The sequence below is a fragment of the Rhinolophus sinicus genome, linkage group LG07 (assembly GCF_036562045.2).
Source record: "Rhinolophus sinicus isolate RSC01 linkage group LG07, ASM3656204v1, whole genome shotgun sequence".
Classification (NCBI taxonomy): Eukaryota; Metazoa; Chordata; class Mammalia; order Chiroptera; family Rhinolophidae; genus Rhinolophus; species Rhinolophus sinicus.
Genome location: NC_133757.1, coordinates 89,052,391 through 89,074,754, shown reverse-complemented (window position 1 = coordinate 89,074,754; position 22,364 = coordinate 89,052,391). Strand labels below are relative to the sequence as shown.

The 22,364-nt window shown below is 51.6% G+C and overlaps 1 protein-coding gene across 2 annotated transcripts in view; it reads right to left on the bottom strand.

The window, feature by feature from the left end:
- GFRA2 (GDNF family receptor alpha 2) overlaps positions 1-22,364 on the bottom strand; it is an 86,537-nt gene that overhangs the window by 13,004 nt on the left and 51,169 nt on the right. For both annotated transcript variants that reach the window (XM_019744670.2, XM_074338274.1), the window contains 2 exons: positions 1,988-2,094; positions 1,109-1,249 (listed from right to left, as the gene is read on the bottom strand). In XM_019744670.2, the coding sequence (XP_019600229.2) occupies positions 1,109-1,249; positions 1,988-2,094 (248 nt within the window). The remainder of the gene's footprint in view (positions 1-1,108; positions 1,250-1,987; positions 2,095-22,364) is intronic.

Sequence of the window (22,364 nt, the reverse complement as noted above, 5' to 3'; positions counted from 1 at the left end):
CCTCTCCACCCCATCTCCCCCCTCCACCCTTCCTGACACTGCCCTGGTTCGCTCGTCACTGTCCTCTCCCATCACAGCTTCTACACCCTCTGAGGGGGCTCACCCTCTGTGGGTCCCGTCAGAACCACATCCCTACCCCCCACCCCCTCAACTCCAGAAGCAGAGAGTGAGCCTTCTGAAGTGCAGCTCTGACCACAGCACCACACCCTGACCCGCTGCAGTGGCCCACACCACCCCTGGACACCGGCAGGACTGGAAGACCCTGACCCTCAGGTCTGCAAAGCCCTTTGGGAGGGAGACTCTCTCCACCTGCAAACCCCCTCTGCCCTCTCCAGCTGACCGATGCCCCTGTACCTCAATGGGTCAGCCTCTGAGAAGTCCTCAGGGCCTCTCTCCTCACGGCTGATGGAGGCATCCCCACCCTGGGCTCCTGAAGCGCCCTGTTCAGACCCCCAGCCCAGCATGTTCACCCCGGACTGTGACCACAGGTACCTCCATCAGACTGCAAGCTGTCCATGACAGACACTGGGACTTGAATCTCTGAATCCCCAGGGCTGTACAGAAAGGGAGCATGGACAGATGGACAAAAAGAAGAATGGAGGGAAGGGAAGGGGGAGGAGAGCTTCGGGGGGGGGAGTAGCAAGGGTGTCAGACTGGAGAGATCAGGCACACGGAGCTTGTGGCTCACCTCGCTCTGCAGCCTTTACATTAGGAGTTTGGTGACTTGCAAAGAAAGTCACCGATTCCAAGGAGATCCTTCAAAATATCTCCTTAAAGGAGAAGCGATAGACAGCTGAGCTCTCACCATAGGGCTGTCCCCAAAGGAAGCTGGCAGGATAGCAGAGCAGAAACCTTCGGCCTTGGCATGACAGGGGCCCAAGGCCTCCAGTGGTAAATGGAGGCTGGCCTACTGACAGCTCTGGTGTGACTCTCCACAAGCACACAATCAGGGTCTCCACAGGCAACATCCACACTGGAGAAGCCCCACACAGACCACTGGCCATTCCAACAGAGAACGAAGGGAATGGCTCGGGCAGCCCTCTAGGGCCCCTCTGGGATATGAGGGGTGAGAGGTCCCGTGGAGAGGGGAGGGCACTGCAGGACTTACGAAGGCAGGGGTTCTCAGTGAAGTCCCTGAGGAACTTCTCACACTCTTCCTCCATGTTCCCACTACCACGACAGCTGCACCAGGGGGACACCACGATCCCAGTGAGGCTGGAGTCCACGTAGTTGGGCGTCATGTCAAACCCTGGGCAGGGAGAAAGGGGGGCAAAGGAGAGGGGAGCAGTGAGGCCTCCTTTTGAGGCCCCCAGGCCTCAGGCACCACAGGGAAGAGGCTTGGGACTCTCCTTCCCTCCCACCTGCCCCCAAACCGACATCATCTCAACTCACAATCCAAACTCAGAGCATTTCTGTCCCAGCAGCCATGGGGATCAAAGTGGGCAGAGGGCTGTCGGCACAGAGGACAGGCCAGGACACCCATGAAGACACCTCAGCATGGACCTTGCTGTCTCCTTGACCACCAAGCAGAGTGTGTTTGGGACTCAGGGCAGCTAGGCTCACATCCTGGGCTTGGATCCCAGTGCCCATATGTACTAGTTAGGTGAACCTGTACAAGTTACTCCACTTCTCTAAGCCTCAGTTGCCCCATCTGTAAAATGGAAATCCCAACACCTCCCTACTAAGTGCTGTTGTGAGAATTAAATAAGACAGTCCCTGTAAACTGATTAGCACAGCATCTGGAATATCAAAACCATGCAATAAATGTTACTTTTTCTTCTTATTTCAAAAGCTTTGAAGGTCCCTGGAGCCTTCTCCTCGCCTGATAACCTCCGGTTTCCCGTGGCATCTCTGGCTGAAACGCCGCAGAGAAGGGCGAGCTCAGGCTGTCTACCCACTGGCCCAGAGCTTGGCCTGGGCCCCTGCCTGCTGAGACTGGGGCAGCCTGGAGCCTACTGTGAGCCTAGACGCATAGGCGATGGCTTACCAATCATGCCAGCATAGGAGCCCAGACACGCCTGGTAATTGTCAGCAGGGCAGCTGGTGACCGTCTGGTAGGCGCGACAATTGGCATGGAAGTCCGCCAGCCGAGACCTGGTATCAGGAGAAGACCCATGGAGAGAAGTTTAGTGTGGCTGCTTTCCCGCCTCCTCTGTGGTACAAGGGCTCCTCCCGCAGCTTCCTGGGGTGGAGGAAGCCAAAAAGACGGAGAGGAGGACTGGGGGGAGGCACCAAGCCATGGGGGCTCAAGGTTGGCAGCTCCTGAAGGACAGGACTCTCCAAGAGCTGGGCACACGGGTTAGACATGGTACGCTCTGGATGGATCTTTGAGTCAAAGGAACAAAGAGACCCCCTACCCATAGCAGGTTTGTGAGAGTGCCTGGGACCAAGTCAGGGAAGCTGAGCTCTGCTTTCTGCTCAGCCACACTCCTGGGGACCTTGCCCAAGTCCTATCACACATCAGTCTTCCCACCTGAAGAATGGGTACAATAACCCAGCCCCAGCTACCTCATACGATGTATCAGAGGTCCAAGGAACACACCCCAAGGAGGCATGAGACTTCCCCTAGGTGACACATCCTGAGGGTGTTTTTGACCTGTGTTCCACATCAAACTAAACCAAAGCCCCCTGGTTCCCCCTCCACCAGCTTCCTGATCCCACTAAGCAGAATCAGCCTTTCTTCCCCTGGGAACGTAATCTGCCATCACCCATTCCTCTGTGTCAGCACCAGTGACGCTGCTTCAGAACTGTATGCGCACAGCCCTGGGCTCCCCCCTCAGCTATGAGCCGCCGAGAGGCAGGTGCTATCAGACTGAGTCTGTCCCCAGCTCCCAGCACTGCATGTGGAGGGTCACGTGGTGCCCGGGGAACCATATTTAACCTACACGGCAATTCCTGCTCCTTCTTCCTCCTGCCCTGACCACTAGCACCCTGGCCTCAGGTTGTCACCATCAGCCTGGGCTGGGGCACCACCTCCACTCGCCATCACTACCTCCTTTAGGTAAGTTCCCTTTGCCATGGTGTCCTCAAGTATCATATCCCTTGTGTCTCAAAGGAGCTGCAAGCGGTGAATAATAAGGTCTTGCTCATGTTGGGATTTTCCCAATAATGGTACACGAGGTCTGACAATTAAGTTCGCGAACTCATCCTAGAAAAAGTGCTACATACCTCATTGCTGAATATCACAACGGTCACCTTCGAAGTACTCCCCTTGGGAAACTAAGCACTGACGCCAGCGCCTAGTCCACATTTCAAAGCAATTTTGGAACTCTTTTTCTGGAAACTCTTTTTCTGGCCATCAGAGCTATTGTCGTATTACCCTTAATGTCCTGAATGTCATCAGAATGTCTTCCTTTCAATATTTCCTTCACCTTCAGGTAAAGAAAGAAGTCACTAGGGGCCAGATCAGGTGAGTAGAGAGGGTGTTCCAATACAGTTATTTGTTTACTGGCTAAAATCTCCCTCCCAGGCAGTGCTGTGTGAGCTGGTGCATTGTCGTGATGCAAGAGCCATGAATTGTTGGAGACAAGTTCAGGTTGTCTAACTTTTTCGTGCAGCCTTTTCAGCACTTGCAAATAGTAAACTTAGTTAACTGTTTGTCCAGTTGGTACAACTTCATAATGAATAATCCCTCTGATAGCAAAAAAGATTAGCTACATCTTGTTGCAACAAGTTCGCGAACTTAATTGTCAGACCTCGTATAGTAGGAACCTCAACAAATACGTGCTCAGTGAGAACACTACAGACGGACCAGAACCCAGCTGTTGACGCCTTGTGCCGGCTCTTTCCACACCATAAGGTACTTCACAAAACTACCCCAAAGGTCATCCTGAATTCAGCTGCCCTGGACTCTGTCCCATTTGAGCAGGTAGAGAGAAAGACACCAGGCAGGCTGAGAGGACGACCACCTTCAAAGCAGGCAGCTGTCTGGGTTCCACCACAGGACACGTTCTGGTTCGCTTGGGAAGAAGCTCTCCAGAGGGATTCGACACCAACCAGGCCTCGCGTGCCCCTAACCCCTGCAGCCCACAGAGGCAGCAAGGTGGGGGCCATGGGAAATGATGAGGGTCAAAGGGCCGGGGTTCTCACATCAGCTGTGCCCTTAACTCAAAGGTGACCTTAGGTGAGTCCTGGCTTCTCAGGGACTTGGTTTCCTTACTTAGCAAATAGATAGGAAGTGATCTTAGTATATAGTTTAAAAGATATTTTCACAGTTTGAGAAGATGAAAAAGTTCTGGAGATGGATGGTGGTGATGGTTGCACAACAATGTGAATGTACTTAGTGCCACTGAACTGGACATTTACAAATGGTTAACAGGGTAACTTTTATGATATGTATCATTGACCACAATACAAACAATGATTTAAGGAAAGGTACTTGTACACCCATCTTTTATCATTGAATTGTCACAAAAAGTCTGACACACAGTTCTTAGGATTATCCCCCTTTACCGAGCAGTAAGCCAAGCCTCAGAGAAGCTAAATAACTTGCCCAAGACCCCGGAGCTACTGAGCTGTGGAGCCAGGACCCCGTCCCAGACCTCCCACACAAGGTGGATGCCCATTCTGGCAGGTCCCACTGCTCCCGTGCAAAAGTTCTTAAGGTCCTTCCAGAGCCCACATTCTATGTCTCTGTAAACCCATCTTGTCTTTCACAGGAAACGAGACGGGAATCTGCAGCTATCTCCACCCTCTCTCCTGCCCATAAGTACACCCTCTAGCTCCTCACCACTCAGCCCCAAGACAGCAAAAAACAGTATTTCCAACCAAGCCTCCCCCCCCCAACCCCCGCAGAATAAGACGTGGTCTTGAATGTCCCCACTCCACAACCCAGCACATGAGAGAAGGTGCTATGAAAGGATGACAGGGGCTGGTCTCTGCCCACACCCTAGATCTCCAGACACCTGAGAGAGGAAAGAGACTTTTAATAGAGGGAATCTGGAGGCCAACAAAACCTCTAAGCACCTTTTGTGGGCTGAACTGTGTCACCCAAATAAGCTATGTCGTTGTCCTAATCTCTGGGACCTGTGAATGTGACCCTATTTGGAAATAAACTCTTTGCAGTTGTAACCAAGATGAGGTCACAGTGAAGCAGGATGGGCCCTCATGCCAATGACCTGTGTCCTTATAAGAGGATGAAAAGAGACACAGACACACAGTGAGAACGCACGTGAAGACGGAGGCAGAGGTTGGAACGATGCACTGAAAGCTCAGGAACGCCAAGGATTGCCGGCAACAGGAAGCTAGGAGAAAAGCGTGGAACAGATTCTCCCTTCAAGCCTTCAGAGGGAGAACGGCCCTGCTGACACCTTGATTTCAGACTTCTGGGCTCCAGAATTATGAGAGAATAAATTTTTGTTTTAAGCACCCACTTTGTGGCACTTTGTTACAGCAGCCACAGGACACTCACAGCACTGCATTGTTTGCTTTGGCCAAACGTCTCCCCCAAGAAGGAGGAATGTGGTCTGGCCCCTGCACTGAGGAGGGTATTAGGTGGGCAGCATCGAGCCAGAACTGAGCTCCTGCGGGATATGGGGCTGCTGGCTAGATCACAAGCAGAGCCAATAGTTATCATCACCTCCCGGCCGAAGAGCGTCCAGATACCATCTCCTAGCTGAAATACAGGAGTGCATTCTAATGCCATTTGCTCACACAGAAGGCCTGGCTCCCTCCGGCCACAGGACCCACCTGCAGCCCTTCCCGTGAAGCCCATTCTGACCACTCACCTCTGTATTCCAGCTACACACATCGTCTGCACTAGGCCATTCCATACTTAACTGCATAGAGACTTACTGATGTTGTCTTGTTTGGGCTCTCGAACAGAAACACACATTCCCAGGGAGCAGACTCTACTGATTTCTTCATCCGTCTCCTCCAGACCCCTTGGGGCAGGATGAGGAGGTAACTAGCCACTCATCCTTTCTCCAAACATGTACTGAGCCCCTGCCACGTGGCTGAGAGACTGAGGATGGGAAGGGCACACATGTCGGGAAGGAAATCCTAGCTAATCGGCACAGGGCAGCACGCCCACCAGGCCAGGCTCCTGCGGGAGCACACTGCCCACTATGCACCGCTGAGGGCCTCCCAGACAGCTCCACTCACGCCTGGAACACAGGTTCACATCCATTGTGCAAGGGGAGTGCTGCAGGCACTGGCTTTGGGAACCCTGAGAGCCCTGCCTGGCCTCACCATCCACGAGGCCTCTCAAAATGTCCCCGGGCCCCACAGGCTGGAGGACTGAAAGCACGAACAAGGAAGAGAGGACAGCCCACAAAGAGAGACACGGCCATGATCAGAGGAAAGAGGGGGTGTGACGGAAGCAAGCCTTCCAGAACTGGAGGTGAAAGAGTCGGGGCACCAGGGGGAGGGGCCGGTGGGACCCCCCCCACCCCCAGTGAGGGGAGGGCAGGTACTGATGGTGCGAGAGGAGAGGGTCTTTCATGCAGCTGTGCTCTATCTCTTGCCCGCTGTGTGCCCTTGGGCAAGCCTGTCATGTCTCTTTGCTCAATGTCCCCGGTTATCAAGTGGCGTGAGCCGCGCCTTCCTCCCTCCCTCACAGGGTGACATTAAAGAGCCGGGCCCAGAGAGGAGGCACTGTGTACCCTTCTCTTCCTCCTCTATCTCGGTGTGCTGTCCCCAGCACTGCGCCTGCCACTGGCAAGTGCAAACAGGAAACAGCTTTCCCTATGTCTGACCGAAGGAAAGAACTACCTGTTCCCCCTGCCAAGGTGGGTCTGGGTCCCATGAAAGGTGATGTCAACACACCAGGGAAAGATGGCTCCTTCACCCCACCCCACCTCACCACCTGGCTCCAGAGTCACGTTGCTGGACCCCAGGGGAATGATGTCCTCCCTACTCCAACGTCACTCTCCATGCCACGCTGAGGACACAGGAGGAGCAGCACAGGCCCCTGAAGATGGCCCACAGGCACGAGGTCCCTTTGCCAGAGCCCAGGGTGACCACAGGGAAGTGCTGTCTTGTTCCTCTGAGGTTGTGGCCTATTTCCTTTCCAGCAGGCCCATGGTTCTATTCAGAGCCCGAGAAGGGGACGAAGCAGGCCCAAGACCAGCAGACGGCAGAGGGGAAGGGTGGGGTGAGGCGAAGCAGCTAGGCCTTCTGTTCCTCCGTTTCTCCATTCTCACGTGTCACGGCAGCCTGGGCAGGCGAGAGGGACAAATGGGGCCACTTAGGAGGATACGCTGTCTGAGTCTCCAGGAGGCTTTTGATTGCTCAGGTTCTCTCTACCCCTCAAGACACGCTGAAGTCCACGGCAGCCAGAGCCCTCTGTCAGCATCAGAAACCACACGGTGTCCATTTCTTTCAAACCCGTGACACTCGCAACTCCAACCACGATGCACACCAGCCGAGTGACCACGCCCGGTCCAGCCCTGGTAGGTACAACTCCAAGGCAAACGTTGTCCTTTTGATAGTGCACTGCGAGCCAGCTGGGACTCTCGGAGCCATCTTCGGGCAAGACGCCACTCTTCCCTACAGACGCCCTGAGGTCACCCGTCTCTTGGACTCCTCTCTACCTGCCGGGGACAGACTTTCCCGGATCAGCCCCATCACTTCGCAGATTTCTTCCTTTCAGAGCCCATAAGACAGAGGGTATAAAAGAAAGCACAAGGGAGAGACAGACAGACAGACAGAAAAAGAAGAAAACAGAGATCCAGCAAGAGAAGCAGTATGAACACAAGCCAAGTCCATCTCAGCGAGGTCAAGTGAAGAGTGCCGGATGAGCTCAGGGCAGCAGGTGGGTCCGTACAGAAAACACAAACCCTCTTCGGGCTTGTTTCATCAGCAGCTGTAGCCTATTCAATCACAGGAAAGCAGCGGGAGAGACCAAGAGAGACCCTTGACCCCCAATTTGATTAAACAGTTGCCAGATTAAATGCAGGACATCCATTTAATTTGAATTTCAGATAAGCAATAATCCTTTTTTTTTTTTAGTATAAGTATATGCCATATCTGAGCCTATCTTATATGGACCAGTTTTCCATTGTTTATCTGGAATTCAAATTTCACTGGGTATTCTGTATCCTGTATTCTTATTTGTTAGGTCGGGCCATGCTGTTTGATGGAAGATGTGTTCTCGCAAAAAGAAAAAGAGGCATGCTGGATGTACGGAGACCAACCCCCACAAGCAGAAATCATCCAGACTGGGTGGGGGGTGGGGGCATGAGGGAGGCTTCCTATAGGTCAATGGTCCTCAAAGGGTGGTCTACAGACGAAAACATTATCAACTGGGAACTTGACAGAAACGAGAATTCTCCAGCCCCAACCCAGACCTAAGCAGATCTGACATTCCAGGGTAGGGCCCAGCAATCTGTGCTTTTAACAAGTCCTCTCAGTGATTTGGAGACAGGCTACAGTTTGGAGATATGGCCATCTACACAGGCTCCAGAGTTGGGCTGTGGGGACCCTCCAGGTGCCACGCCCTGGTCTCAGCTTTCACTTTCCCATTTCATAGCCCAGCCAAGGAAGAAAGTAATGCTTCCGGCCATAGCCCAAAGGCTCAGTTTACATGGTAAAAGAGCGTGCGTGTTTGTACACACACACATACACACACACACACACACACACACACACGCTGGCGTACGCGCCCCTATCTCCACAGATACACAGTTACATACAGTTACACCTGGACACATATCTCTCAGTTCCGTGCTTTGGCCTCAGCCAAGAGAGTGCACAGGTACCTCTTATCAATGAGACACTACCTTGATCCATACTGTAAACAGCTTCCTTAACACATATACTTTCTCACATCTCTCTGGCCTCGTCTAATTCTGGGGTGAACTGCTCCCACAGAACCCCAAAATACTCCAATGCTAGCCAATACATGGCTTTTTGGTCTGAAGTTCTTAGCAACTTCCCAAAGTTTCCCTGCCCTCCCTTTCCTCTTTTTCCAGTTCTCATTCCTACTGTTCCTACTGGTATGAGAACTGGAAAAAGAGGAAAGGGAGATCATGATTATTGAGGACCTACTATGTGCCAGACACTGTTATCTTAATTGAATTTTCTGCACAACCCCACACAGTAGACGTATTTCCCAGCAAGGACAGGATAGCTCCGAGAGGCAGGTCGCACAGATACACAGCTTTCATGCAGCCAGCACACCTGGGCCAGGCACGTGCCAGTGACGACAAGGTCCTTCCTCTGGCTCTGCTGCCATGAGCCATCACTGCTCACAAGGCTTCCAGGGCAGCCACCAGTACTGCCTCCCGCAAACTAACAGGGCACTGGAATAGTTCACGGAGGCGAAAAAGGACTCCCAAGAAGGGCAAATTACTCATACTGGGCTTCACAGGCAATTTATGGAAACGCAGAGAGAATGGTTTTAATAGACCCATGTGCCTCCGGAATGGCTTTCTGAGGTCCCCTCCAAGCAGCGTAGGACCCCATTAAGTGGGTTCAATGTGATGTGACACTGAGGAAGGGGAAAGTGCGTTTCGCCCACATGGCCGCTTTCTGACACCTCTGGGCTCACTGTGGATAGCTCGGACCTCCATCCTTTCCCCGCCTCCTCCCTGAAATGACCACTACTTGTTCTGTGACATTAGGTACCAACTGGGCTTTCTTCTCCCCTGTTTATTCTGTAAGTGTACGCTGGATACTTATTCTTTCTGCCCGGATGAGCCTCTCCCCTAGGGGCAGGCTGGGGCCTTCCTCCTCCAGACAAGCTGCCCACCATGGCACTCCACCCTCCTGGGCCGCAGGTGGACACACGACCCAGGCAGGGCCAACCACACAGCTCTTTTCCTGGCCACACTGACTGGTCCAGGAAGAAGGAAGTAACACAAGCTAGGCCAAACAGAGCCTTTCCCTGAGGTTTTCCTAATGGAGCAGGCACAGGAGAACATTCTTTTCCTTCTGGTTATGGGACACCATAGATGTGAGCCCAGAGACCCTAGCTCTAGCCCCATGGTCCTAAGAATAAACATGCAGCTAACCTGCAGAGAGAAGCAGAAACAAGAGACAAGGAGACAGGGGCCGGCCCGGTGGCTCAGGCGGTTAGAGCTCCATGCTCCTAACTCCAAAGGCTGCCGGTTCGATTCTCACATGGGCCAGTGGGCTCTCAACCACAAGGCTGCCAGTTCAGCTCCTCGAGTCGTGCAAGGGATGGTGGGCTTGGCCCCTTCAACTAGCAACGGCAACTGGACCTGGAGCTGAGCTGCACCCTCCACAACTAAGGCTGAAAGGACAACAACTTGAAGCTGAATGGCATCCTCCATAACTAAGATTGGAAGGACAACAACTTGACTTGGAAAAAAGTCCTGGAAGTACACACTGTTCCCCAATAAAGTCCTGTTCCCCTTCCCCAATAAAATCTTAAAAAAAAAAAAGAGAGAGAGAGACAAGGAGACACAAAGAAAGAGAAAGACAGACAGACAGTGACACAGAGACCTATTTGTATTTGAGTCCTGGATACTCTCTTGCCCTTTCTATATTTTATTGGAAACCAATAAATTCCTCTTTAATTTTTCTTAAGCTAATTGGGTCTCTGTCACTTAAAACAGAAAAACTATTGACTACTATTTAGCTTCACTCTCTGATTTGATATGATCTTCTCTGTCCAAGTTCAAAGCAACCAGAAAGGGCACACAGTGAAAAGGACACAGGCCAAAAACCAAACCCGCAAAGCGTCAGACTAACCTACACAGAAGAGCCACGCGTGCAGGAGCATTTCAGTGAGAGCAACTTGGAACGTGGATGATGGTAAAATTCGGGAAGGAACATGTGCTTGGCTTTGGGTTCTCTCCCCAGCTCATCTAGGAAGGAATGGCTCAGACAGATAAGCTCCAGAATGCTACGTCGCTACTAAAAATGACGAGGATGCAGGTTATGCCAATATATGAAAATTCAAACATGAAATCACGTTAAGGGATAAAAAGCAGGAAACACAAAGCAAGAGTCTACGTCCCCTGGTTACAAACAGGGAAATACAGTAAGTGTAGGCACTGACAAGATCCAGACGTAAATTTCACAAGATGCTAACACACTCTTTGTTATGTTCTCTTGTAATAAAGTTGCTTTAAGACTGCCGTTATTTCTTTAAGTTTAATTGAACAGGGCCTATTATAAATCATGATTGTTCTAAGCCTTTGGTAGAGAAACCATTGTTGGTTCCAGAAGCATTAACAAGTATAACGGACTCACTGTCCCAAGACAAAGAGGCTGAGAGAGAAAAGCTACCAGCTCAGAGAACGGGCTACTCACTCTGGGGTCCTGATTGCTAGGATCTAGTAGACTGGAGACAGAGCCAGACAATCAGCTCTAATGAGTCTTTTGGAGCAAAAATTAATATCAGATCTGGTCTTATTTTACTATAAGACCAGGTATAATATGATATGATATAATATAATATAATAATATAATATAATAATATAATATAATATAATATAATATAATATAATATAATACCGGGTCTAATATTAATTTTTGCTCCAAAAGATGCATTAGAGCTGACTGTCCAGCTAGGTCTTCTTTTCGGGGAAACAGGGTACTCACTAGCATGTGACCTTCCGGGCCTCCATTGCCTCATCTGCAAAACGGAGGTAATAACAGTACTTACCTCATAGGGTCATGGCAAGGATTGAATGAGACGTCCAATGAGCAAATGCAGGTAAGTGCCCGGACAGCGCCTGGCATGTAGCGGGTTCCCCATCAATACTTGCTGACACTGTCACTGGGATTCTGCTAACCAGTCCTGAACATGGAACACTGTGAAGAAGGCGTGAGCTCTTTCTCTTCAGGCCAAAGGGGCATAGTATCTCTAATCTATTAACAAGCACCTCCTGCATTTGCAGTGTCACATAAAGCACTTCCACTGACATCACCACGTTTTACTCTGACCACGAATCTCTGAAGTTGGCATTATTACCCTGTTTTACAGATAAGGAAACAGAGGCCTAGAGAGGTTAATTAACTCACTTAACATCACAGCAGCAAGGCCAGGAGACTTAGTTTCAAATCTTAGCTCCAGGGCCAATGGGTTTTCCCTGCCACCACTCTGTCCCTGCCCTTAGCTTTCCCAGCCACTCTTTTCCAGCCCCCTCTACGCTCCCCCTCTCCCAGCATTTTACAGCCACAGAACCAGGGAGGTTTATGTCTCTTCTGGTGGCATCCAAAGGAATCAGTGGGGTGCCCCCTTCCTCCTTGGCCCCCTTTTCCATCCAGCATCCCCACTGTCTTCTAGGTGAGCCATGAGGGAATCCACAGGAAACAACCTGAAGAGGATGGTGGTTGGAGCCACTGGACTCCAGCTGCCCAGAAATAATCGATCATACCCAGGCCACCATCAAGAGACTGACACACCAATCACAGTGGCCAACCCAAGCCCACTTTGGGAGAGATCTGGAGGGTCTGGATGGGACAGAAGTCATCCTAAGCCCACATGGATCTCCCACCCAGGGCCCAGCAGTGGGAGCCAAGACCACTTGCTTCTTCTGGAGACCATGATTGGTTATACTCCTTCGTGTCCTCTGAAAATACAGGCAGGTGGGCAGGTACCCTTTTCTCCATTTTTCCCCAATCCCTTCACCTATGTTCCAAACCTATTATTACCTGGTAAGAAAAGAAAAGAATTAAATGTATGCATCATTTGATTTTAATTGAAGGACTGTTCTATTTCATTGAACTGCTAAGTAAGCTGAACAAGAGATTGTGTTTACATAAGCAAACCCCAAGTCACTATAGACTTGCTGTCACATTAAGTCAATACTTATGAAGGCTCTCTATTTAATTATTCAGTAAGGATTGACTTATTATTGTGTTAAGAGTGTGGTTAGCCTTGAGCTAGGTAGCTAGCCAGCTGAAAGATTTCTTTCAACTTTCTCTGAATGCTGATATGGTTTTTGCTGGTGGAAGGAGGTTAGGTTTTGTCCCTCCCTGCCTATCACCACCCTCTCCCCTGCTGCAGAGCAGAAAGCTCCAGTCCGCCTCCCTGAAGCCAGGGTACCAGGTGATTCTGTGGTATCCGAGGAGTGGGCAAGGTCCCAGTCGCCAGTGGTCGGCCTCTCACAAGGTCTTCCTAACCCTGGTAATTAGTCCCGAGACTCTGACACCTGGGCTCTCATTAGCTTAGTTTTTCTGTTCTTAGGTCTAGCTGTTCTGACCTTATTCTTCCTGTTCCCGATGCTGAGGACATCCGACTTGAAGACCCAGCTCCCTCCCCACATTTGTTATTCCCAGCACTTCCCCTCCCTTCACTCTCCACGGAATGTGTTGCTCAGCCTTCACAATCCATCCAAACCCTATTATTCTATGGCATACTATTACAGAGATTCAGATAGGTTTTTACATCAAATCACATTTCTTGAAACATCACATTCGGAGGGGAAAAAAAACACATGCACGCACAGCCTAACCTGTAGACCGGCAAGAGAAGCAGAGTGATTACAGGTTACACATCCCAGCCACCAAAACCCCGACTCTGCAATCACAGGGCTATAGCCCTGGGCAAGTTACTCATCCTCTGTGAAGGCCCTCATCCATAAAGGAGGTCTGGTTTCTGGTAGGAATAACCCAGATTTCACGTCCAGCACCGAGGACCATGCCTGGTACGACACTCTGGTGACTGCAGCCCCACTAACGCGTCCCCTCCCGCCCAGGGAGGACTCCCTGGGCTTGGACAGCTCATCGGTTACCACCCTGATCCCCATCTGTCATTGGCTCCCTCCTCATCTCTATCATCTCATCTGTGTGTTTACTCATCCTCCTCTGTCCCGTCCCAAACCCGCGCAGCAATATCAAACGATACAGGTTCCCCAACTAGGACGTTTCGCAGAGCCTTATCCCGTGGTGCTCCTCCTGCCAGGCATGCCTTTCCCCAAGCAGCTTGTCCTTGAAGCCTCTTCCAGCTCACCCTTCCAAACCCAGTTCCAGTGCCAGCTCTTCCAGAAAACCTTCTGTGAATGCCTTGTCCCAACTCTGAATGCGTTTCACAAACTCCAACAACTGTGCTTACACTACCACCCATATCATAACTTTATCTTTTCCTATCTGTTTCTCCCATTAAACTATGAGTTCTTTCAGAAAAGAAACCGGATTATTCATGTTTGACTCTTCAGTTCCCAGAGTAGTGCTTGACACCAGATAGGGACTCAGTAGCCACTGGATAGAAGAAGAAAGGGAGAGGAGGCAAGGACGGATGGATAGATGGATGGTGGATGGATGGGGGCGATATCTGAAGGAACTGTATCTAAGCAGGAAGACAGCCAAGTACTGCCCTAACATCTCCCCTTAAAAAATAAAATCGCAAGCAATTTCCAGTTGACAGCACAGCAAAATGCAGCAACGTTGCATTAACTTGGGCACCAAGACAGCTCAGCCCCCCCACAATGCCCTTTGGTGGGTCTGTCTTCCTCCCCTCCTCAGGTCCTGCATGGTGTTTGTTGGGAACTTGGAATAACATCTTTGCTATGTCTGGTAATAGCCATTCTCTAAAGGAGGCCCCAGGGGCCTGCGAGAATTAACACACATCTTTAAGCACCACTCTTAACATGAAGAAGTGCCTTGAGGACCTACAGAGAAAATCCAATGGGCCCCGGTGGAGAAAGGCTGGGTAAACTGTCCATTCTCATACAGGCAGAGCACAGAGGGAATCAGCGATAGGGCCAACGGAGTGTTTAGGTCAAAACGCCTGCAGCTTACAAGTCATGAACCCTGAGAACATCACCACACCTCTCAGTGTCTGGCTCGGACACCTACACAGAAGACTGTTTGGAATAAAACCATAGATGCCAAAGTGAACAGTGAAACCATACACACAGAAATACTTTTGGAAAATAGAGTTCACTATCTACATGTTTATTCTTTTTGTTGTTAGGAATAATAAAAAAGAGAATGAGGCAAGACTATTGTACCCAGCTTCTCCTCTTCAGCTGACTCGAGGGACCAGCTCCCAGCACGGGGAGCTGGAGCAGGGACAGGATGCAGATGTGGCAGAGCAGATGAGAAGCCTGCACACCACAGCCTGCACCCACCGGGAAGCAGGAAGGACCAGGTGTGGCTGGCGTCTGCTCTCAGAGAGCACTGGGAGAACACACACTCGGGACCCTCAGCCTCCTCCCGACCGTCCTCCATTCCAGGCCTTCTAGAGTGAACTGCACAGGCAAATATTCCTTCCGTCAGGCAAATATCTGGGCAGCTATGCCACCACTTGGAGTCTTTCTCATTATATAGACTAATGAGAATACTGTGCTTCTCTGAAGCAATTCATCAAGGCAGCATCCATTATACATGACATTTTCCCTGAACTAACAAAGAATGTGAGGCTGGGGAAACTGGTTAAAAAGAAATGTTTAGCGGATTCCAGAAACCATGCTGAAATGAATGGCCCACCCCCTTGTGGGTCAGCGCTCCCTCTGTGCTCCGCCTCCCACGTAGACCCCCTGCCTGGGCCACAGGGCCTCCTGAGCTGCAGGTTGGGGAAGGGGAGGGGTGCTGGATCCCCAGAATATACTGCCTTAGGAGGAGAGCGAAGCCGTGAGCGGCAGTATTACTGAAGCATATAAGACCAGATTATTTGTGGTCCCAACTTGCTGAGGCAAGATGAAAAACACAGCAAACTACAGCTGCTGAACTCAGCTTTTTTTCTCTTTCTTCCTTCTTTCTCCTTCGCTGAGGTTAGTGTTTTACAAAAAAAGGGCTTTAAAAAAATAAAATCTATAAACTGGGGGTTCCAACCTGTCAGCTAAGGTCAAGCACACAGAAGCAGCATCCAGGGAGGAGAACACAAGCCATCTGTCTCACCTGTAAAGAGGGTGCTCACTCAAGTGCATTACCACACTCATGCCGTGTGAGGGCTCTGCCACCCTGACAGACACAAGGCCATACTGCCCCTCAGGTAAAGAGTCCTCGTTCCTCCCCAATCACAAGCCCTTCCCCTAAGCCCTGAATCTTGCATGGGCCCTCCAACTCCAAACCAAGCAACAACATTAGGTCTCCCTTTGACATCAAAGGGCCCGGAGCCATGTCCCCCACCGCCCACCTGGGCAGTACTGTACCAGCACTGAGTACACAGAGCTGCAGTCCTGCAATGAGTCAGCTTCTACCAGTGCCTCTCATGGGGTGTGGGCTGGATGGAAATCAGAGGGGACACGACAAACCACTCAGAGAAAGCAAGTGGTCACTGGGTCCCACTGGATGAGTCACCAGCCCTCTGAAAACTGCTACTATAAGTCAATGAGACATCAGGACCTGGAGCTCCTAAGGGTTTGAACTGGAGCCTCTCGCTTCATCTGAGAAGATAAAGCGTGCCGGTAGACCATTCCCAGATGGCAGGGAAAAGACGGCGACTACCATGTGAAGACATACCGCCAGTAGAGGACTGAGAAGACTCTTCGCTCATCAAGCGTTTGAATGCATTTATCTTGGAACACGCAGATTCTGAGGCCCGGTAAAGTTCCTCCCTGCTTCTACTGAGTCTCTCACACATGCCCTGCAGGGCTCTGCCAAGGAGTACAAGGTACAGAGGGGAAAAGAAACCTGAGTGGAAATTGAGACAGAATCAGGGGAAGACCCAGGGAATGAGAGAAAGCCATGATGCCCAATGGTGCATCGGAGAGCAGAAACGGGATCCAGCCATGGGAGAAAGCATGCATGATTGGGTTATTGAGGCAGAATCTAGAGCGATGTCCCAGAGTCTGCAAAGAACAGAAGCCTTCCCAGGGCACCTGTGCTCCAACTTGAACCAAAGGAAGCCCCTGAGGTGTCTGCTATGGACTGAATGTTGGTTCTCACCCCCCCAAATTCATATGTTGAAACTTGATCCCCAATGTACAGGTATTAGAAGGTGAGGCCTTAGGAGAGTGATTAGGACTTGAGGATGGAGCTCTCATGCTGGGATTAGCACCCTTCTAAAAGAGACCACACAGAGCTCCCTTCCTCCTTCTACCATGTGAGGACCCAACAGAAAGACGGCCATCTATGAATGAGGAAGTGAACTCCCATCAAATACCAAATGTGCCTGCACCTTGATCTTAGACTTCCCAGCCTCCAAACTGTAAGAAATAAATTTCTGTTATGTATAAGGCACCCAGTCTGTGGTATTTCTGTCATGGAAGCCCAAATGGACTGAGACAAGGCCCACCACCAACCTCCATTCTCTCCAGTGGATGTAAGGGGCAGGGTAGCCCAGATGCACTTAGAAAGCTTTAAGCTCCCCAAGGGAATTGGAAGTGGAAGGTAGGTCCCCAAGACTGCTCGCTCACTCAGTCCTCTTCCCAGTAGGCTAGAAAGTAGGTTGTCCATAACACCATTGGATATCCAGCATATCCGGTAAAACAAACTCTAGTTCCTTAATCCCATACCGCTGTCGCCCAAGGTAGGAGGCAGCAGCTCAGTGTGTCAGCCAAGATGGAACCACACCACAGCTGGCAGAAGGCAGAGCTGACTCAGTAGACAAGGCCCCAGGGCAGGGAGTCAAACAGGGCAGAAGAAATAATGACGGTGGTGGGGCACAGTGGATAGAAAGCTGCCAATCACGGCCCAGACCCACCAGGAAACAAGAGGGACGGTGGGCAGTCAGGGTCTACTCAAAGAGATCCACAAGAGGACGACACCTCGAGTGGAACAGAGCTTGAAGGGAGAAAAGCCAATCCGGCTGATGATGTCGAATCTAAGGGCTCAAGGAGCAGTCCTACCTACACAGGACGGTAACCCAGTGGATGGTCTAACACGGGGGCCTGGTGTTTCACGGCATTCCTTCCTGCTGTCCTTTGGCCTACTGGTTGTGTACCGGATATCTTTACGGGCAACCTGAATTTCATCTGGATATCACTGGTGGCAGAGACGTTGGTGTTCAAAGGAAAGAGAAAGCAAAATCTACTTTTGCACTGGAATGGGATACACTGAGCTTTGATACATGTGAATTTGTGGCAAAGAAGAAGGCAGACCCGTTTGATAGCTGATGGAAGGGCTATCCTTTGAATACCCAGTTGATATGTTCCTCTGCAACAGCAGGTCTGCAAATCGTGGAAAGAGCAACATGATGTTGGAAGGCTTTAAAACAGAGCCCTCCCAAACCAGGAGGCGAACCGGGAATGGCAAGTTGAGATCTGGTGATTGGTGATCTGCGGGCAAAGGGTCTGCAAGGGGTGAAGGCTGACATTTTAACGAAGGTGTCCAAGACACCGAGACAATGGAAGTCTGTGTGCATAGAACTGAACATAAATGAAATAAAAAAACAATTTATCCCAGGGAACATTCAGGAGTTGGTAAAGGATACAATAGTGTCCTTGGTCCCCCGACCCACCCTGGGCTCAAACACAGAAAGCCACACGTAATGGCACCACGCAGAGTGGGACACAGTCAGTGTCGGAACTAGGCTGCAATGGGCAGAGTCATGACCCAGGCTCACTCTCTGGGCACTGGCCTTCCAGGCTAGAACTCGCTCCCACTCACCTGCACATAGCAGACCTTCTCAAAACCTACCCGTTCGGAGCCCCCCTGCTCTGAAAGGGAGCAGACGGGACAGCAACACGTACACGAGAGAACAGGGTGCCACCCAAGCCTGCATCTTCAGAACAGAGCTAGCCAGCTTGGAGAGGTTGCGGAGTCAAACATTGACACCAGTTAGTTCATCCCAAATGACATTTTTGAGTTCCTCCCAAAAGAGACCTCAGAGCTAGGTCGTTCAAATCCAGCTCCGGCCAAAAATCAAGACCCGTAGCCCTGCTCCCAGTACAAGGAAATGGGCTGCTGCCGCCAGTGACATGAAGCTGGAAAGGCTGAGGCTCCCAGGACAGGGGCGAGGGCGGAAGCCCTTCAAGGAAGCCCACGGCCCAGCCCACAGCCCTGCGCTGGGCGGAGAGAGCCGCGAGGATGCTGAGCCCGCCCAGACACTCAGGATGTGAAACCTGTACCATGGAAACCAGTATTGTATGCTGTTTATATTTCTGTGATTATTTCCTTTCAGAGCTGCCTTTGAGTTTACTGAGACCTACCTAACTAATACTAAATAACGAGAACTAACAGTTTTTGAGTGTTTACTGCATGTCCGCCAAGCACCTCTGAAAGCATTAACGCATTTAATCCTCACAAACACCCTGAGACAGGGAGTAACACAAAGTTACCCATTTCACAGAGAAGGGGACTTAGGCTTGGAGAGAAGCTGTGATTGTGGCCCAGCTGGGAAGGGCTGGGGCTGGGACTTAAGGCCAGGCCTGTGGTACAAGCCAAAAGCCACCAGTCCTCTCAGAAGTGGATGAGTTTGGGCCACTGTTCCCTTGTGGGACAGACATCACCCTCTGGGGTTTGACTGTGGCAGCAGAATCCAAGAGAGGCTCCGAGGTGGCATGTCAGTCATGAGGGCAGAGCCAGTGCTGCCTGCCCTTCAACACACTCTGCCCCTTTCCCCTTGAGACTCAAATCCAAGTTCCACCCAGGGTGCTAGGCTTTGCTGCCCTGAGGAAGGCTGGCCCCTCTCAGGCCTGTTGTCCAGCTTGGTCTCTGCCCTCCAAATCGTGGTCTTTCTCCAGCTCTTCTGTCTGCTGGGAAACCACAGTACTCCCTCACTTCAGAACAACACCCCAGACCATCTTTTCCTAAATAAGAGCCCTGGCACCCCCCCCATCCCTCTCCATCTCTTTTTCCTCACAAGGCTCCATAGCATTTCCCAGCCTTTCTTGGGGAGCACTCACCCATTTCAGCCTCCTCCTACTCTCCTCTCATGGAATAGTACCTGTCATGAACTTTGTAGGGCCTGCCAGCCTCCGGGCCACAGTGACAACAGCAAGACCACCCTTCTCTCGCTGGTGACCACCCTTCTCTCACTGGTGACCCCCCGGGGAAGTGTGGGGACCTCCTCCGTGTATTCGTGTCCTAGAGCTGTCACAACAAAAAACAACAGAAATTAATTCTCTCCCATTCCGGAGGCTTAGAAGTCTGAGATCAAGGTTTCAGCTGGGCCGTGCTCCCTCTGAAGGCACCAGGAGAGGAAACTTCCCATCTCTTCCCAGCTGCTGGTGGCTCCCAGCAATCCCTGGCCTTCCTGGGCATGGGGCTGCATCACTCCAGGCTCTGCCTCCATCTTCACACAGCTTTCTCCCTGTGTGTCTCCGGGTTTGCTCTCCCCTTGTTAAAAGGACATTGGTCATTGGATTCAGGGGCCCTCCCTAACCCAGCATGACTTCATTTTAACCAATTACATCTGCAAAGACCTTATTCAAATAAGGCCACATTGCAAGTTTCCAGGGGGACATGAGTTTTTGGAGGGACACTGTTCCACCCACTCACACTCATCCGTCACCTTCCCCTTGCAGCAGGCACTTGATCTCACCTCCTCGCCCCACATCCTAACCTGGGTTCAGATGCAGGCTGAGACCCGCTGTGTGTCCAGCTGGGGTAGCCACTCCTCCAAGGACAGGCTTTCCCTCCCCAGGATCTATGCCTCTGCTACCCACCCAGAGCTGGGTCCAGCGCCCCACGAGAGACAGGCAGGGCCTCCTCTGCCCCTGTTGGGGGGCCTCCTCTGGGTAGGGCCTTGGGGGCTGCCCTGGGGGGAGAGGAGTGGGACCCGCCACCCCCCAGCACCAGGTCCCCAGCGGGGAGCCATTCACACTGTGCTCTCTCCCCTCCCTGTGTCCTGTCAGAGCAGGACAGCTGGGGGGCCTTGGCCTCCCTTCCTCAGGGTCCCAGACGCCAATGCTATGTCCCCCAAGGCGGGGTGTGCCCCAGCAGGGGTTACAGACGCCCGACGGGATGCGGCATGGGGTGGTGGGCTGGCTGTAATGGGGTCAGCCGGGCCCATGTAGAAGCGCTGCCACTCCGTCTGACCACATACTGGTCTCTAAGCAGAGTTTCAGTTTGTCATGGAGGAGGAGCAGGCCCATCCGTCTGTTCCGTTCATGCCACAGTGGTCTCTGTGTGCTGACATCCCATTTTCAATGACTGTCTGGATTCACGGCAAATACTCTGATTATTTTCCAAAGGATAAACAAGCGGAGGTCACTTTAATGGTACACATGCCAGCTGGATATTAAAACAAAAGTGTTTGGATGTTCCACACAAGTAAACGGCAGATAAATCTGGGCCACTCTCCAGCCCCGGCACACTCCGTCTCCCATTGGAAGAATTCTAGAGAATACAGAGAAGGTAAAGATACCAGCAAAGTCCTCCTCGCAGGGGGACGCAGGACGCAGATGAGTTTGTCAGGCTGCACGTTCCAGGACCTTCTCCCATCCAAGTACTAACGAGGCCCGACCCTGCTTAGCTTCCGAGATCAGATGAGATTGGGCGTGTTCAGGGTGGCCAGCACCTTCTCTACGGGGCCCTGTTCCATGCTGCACCAGCCGGGGTTTTCAGCCCTCGCTGTGCTCACCCAGGGAGCTGGGGAAAACTGGATCCCTGGGCCCCAAACCCAGGGAGTCTGTTTCAATCTGTTTTCGGAGGGCCCTGGAATCACAGTATGCATAAGCCCCGCAGTTGATGGAGCCACATCTGGAGGGACGATGCAGACTAACGCTGAGAATGCAGCCTGTGGAGCCAGCCCTGCTCCACCTTATAAGCTATATGGCCTTGGGCAAGTCACTTAGTGTCCTTATCTGAACATGGAGAAATAATCACAGTGCCTGCCTCAAAAGGTTTTGGTCAAGACCATGGGGGCCAGGCATGAAAATTCCTAACGGTGACAGGGTACCTGACTCAGGAGAGCTCCATCAATATCACCTGCTTTGATAGGCCACACCCTTTGGGGCAAGCCTGCCTCCTGAGGAGGTAGTGTCAACTACAGGGGGAAGGGGCAGGTCCCATCTGCCAGCCCTGCTCTGGGGTTTGGGCAGCAAAGGCCTGTGCCCAGTAAATTCCAAGGGGCACATACCATGTGGGGCAGACCAAGATCAGGGCAGGATGAGGCAGGGGAGCCCCAGACAGCATACCAGGCCTGGGGAAAACAGATCACCCAGGGGCAGCTTACTCCCTGGGTTTATCTCCTGTCATCTACGGTAAGCCATTATTCAGTGTCGATAAAGATAAAGAACTCAGTCTGATCCAAGCTGTGTGTGTGTGGGGTGGGGGGGCAGGACAAGAAAGAGGAGAGGCATTCACACTGGAGCTGAGCATTGCAAGAGAGCAGGGCTGTGCCGCTCCTTTAGGCCCATGCGGTGGGGGCGGAGGGGTCACCATGAAATATCCCCAAGGGAGAAGGTCCCGGGATACAAGGCTGGGGTCCAGGATGCCCACCTGCCTTTCCTTTCACTTGGAGGTTCCCCCTTTTACAATTGCGCAGAGCCTGAGTTTGTTACTACTAAAGAGGAAGGCAATTTCTTTACAGAAGCAGCACCTACAGTCCAGCAGCACTGTGGGGGCATGCTGACAAAATCCGCAGCCAACACACAGACCCACTCACGGAGAGAATCCCT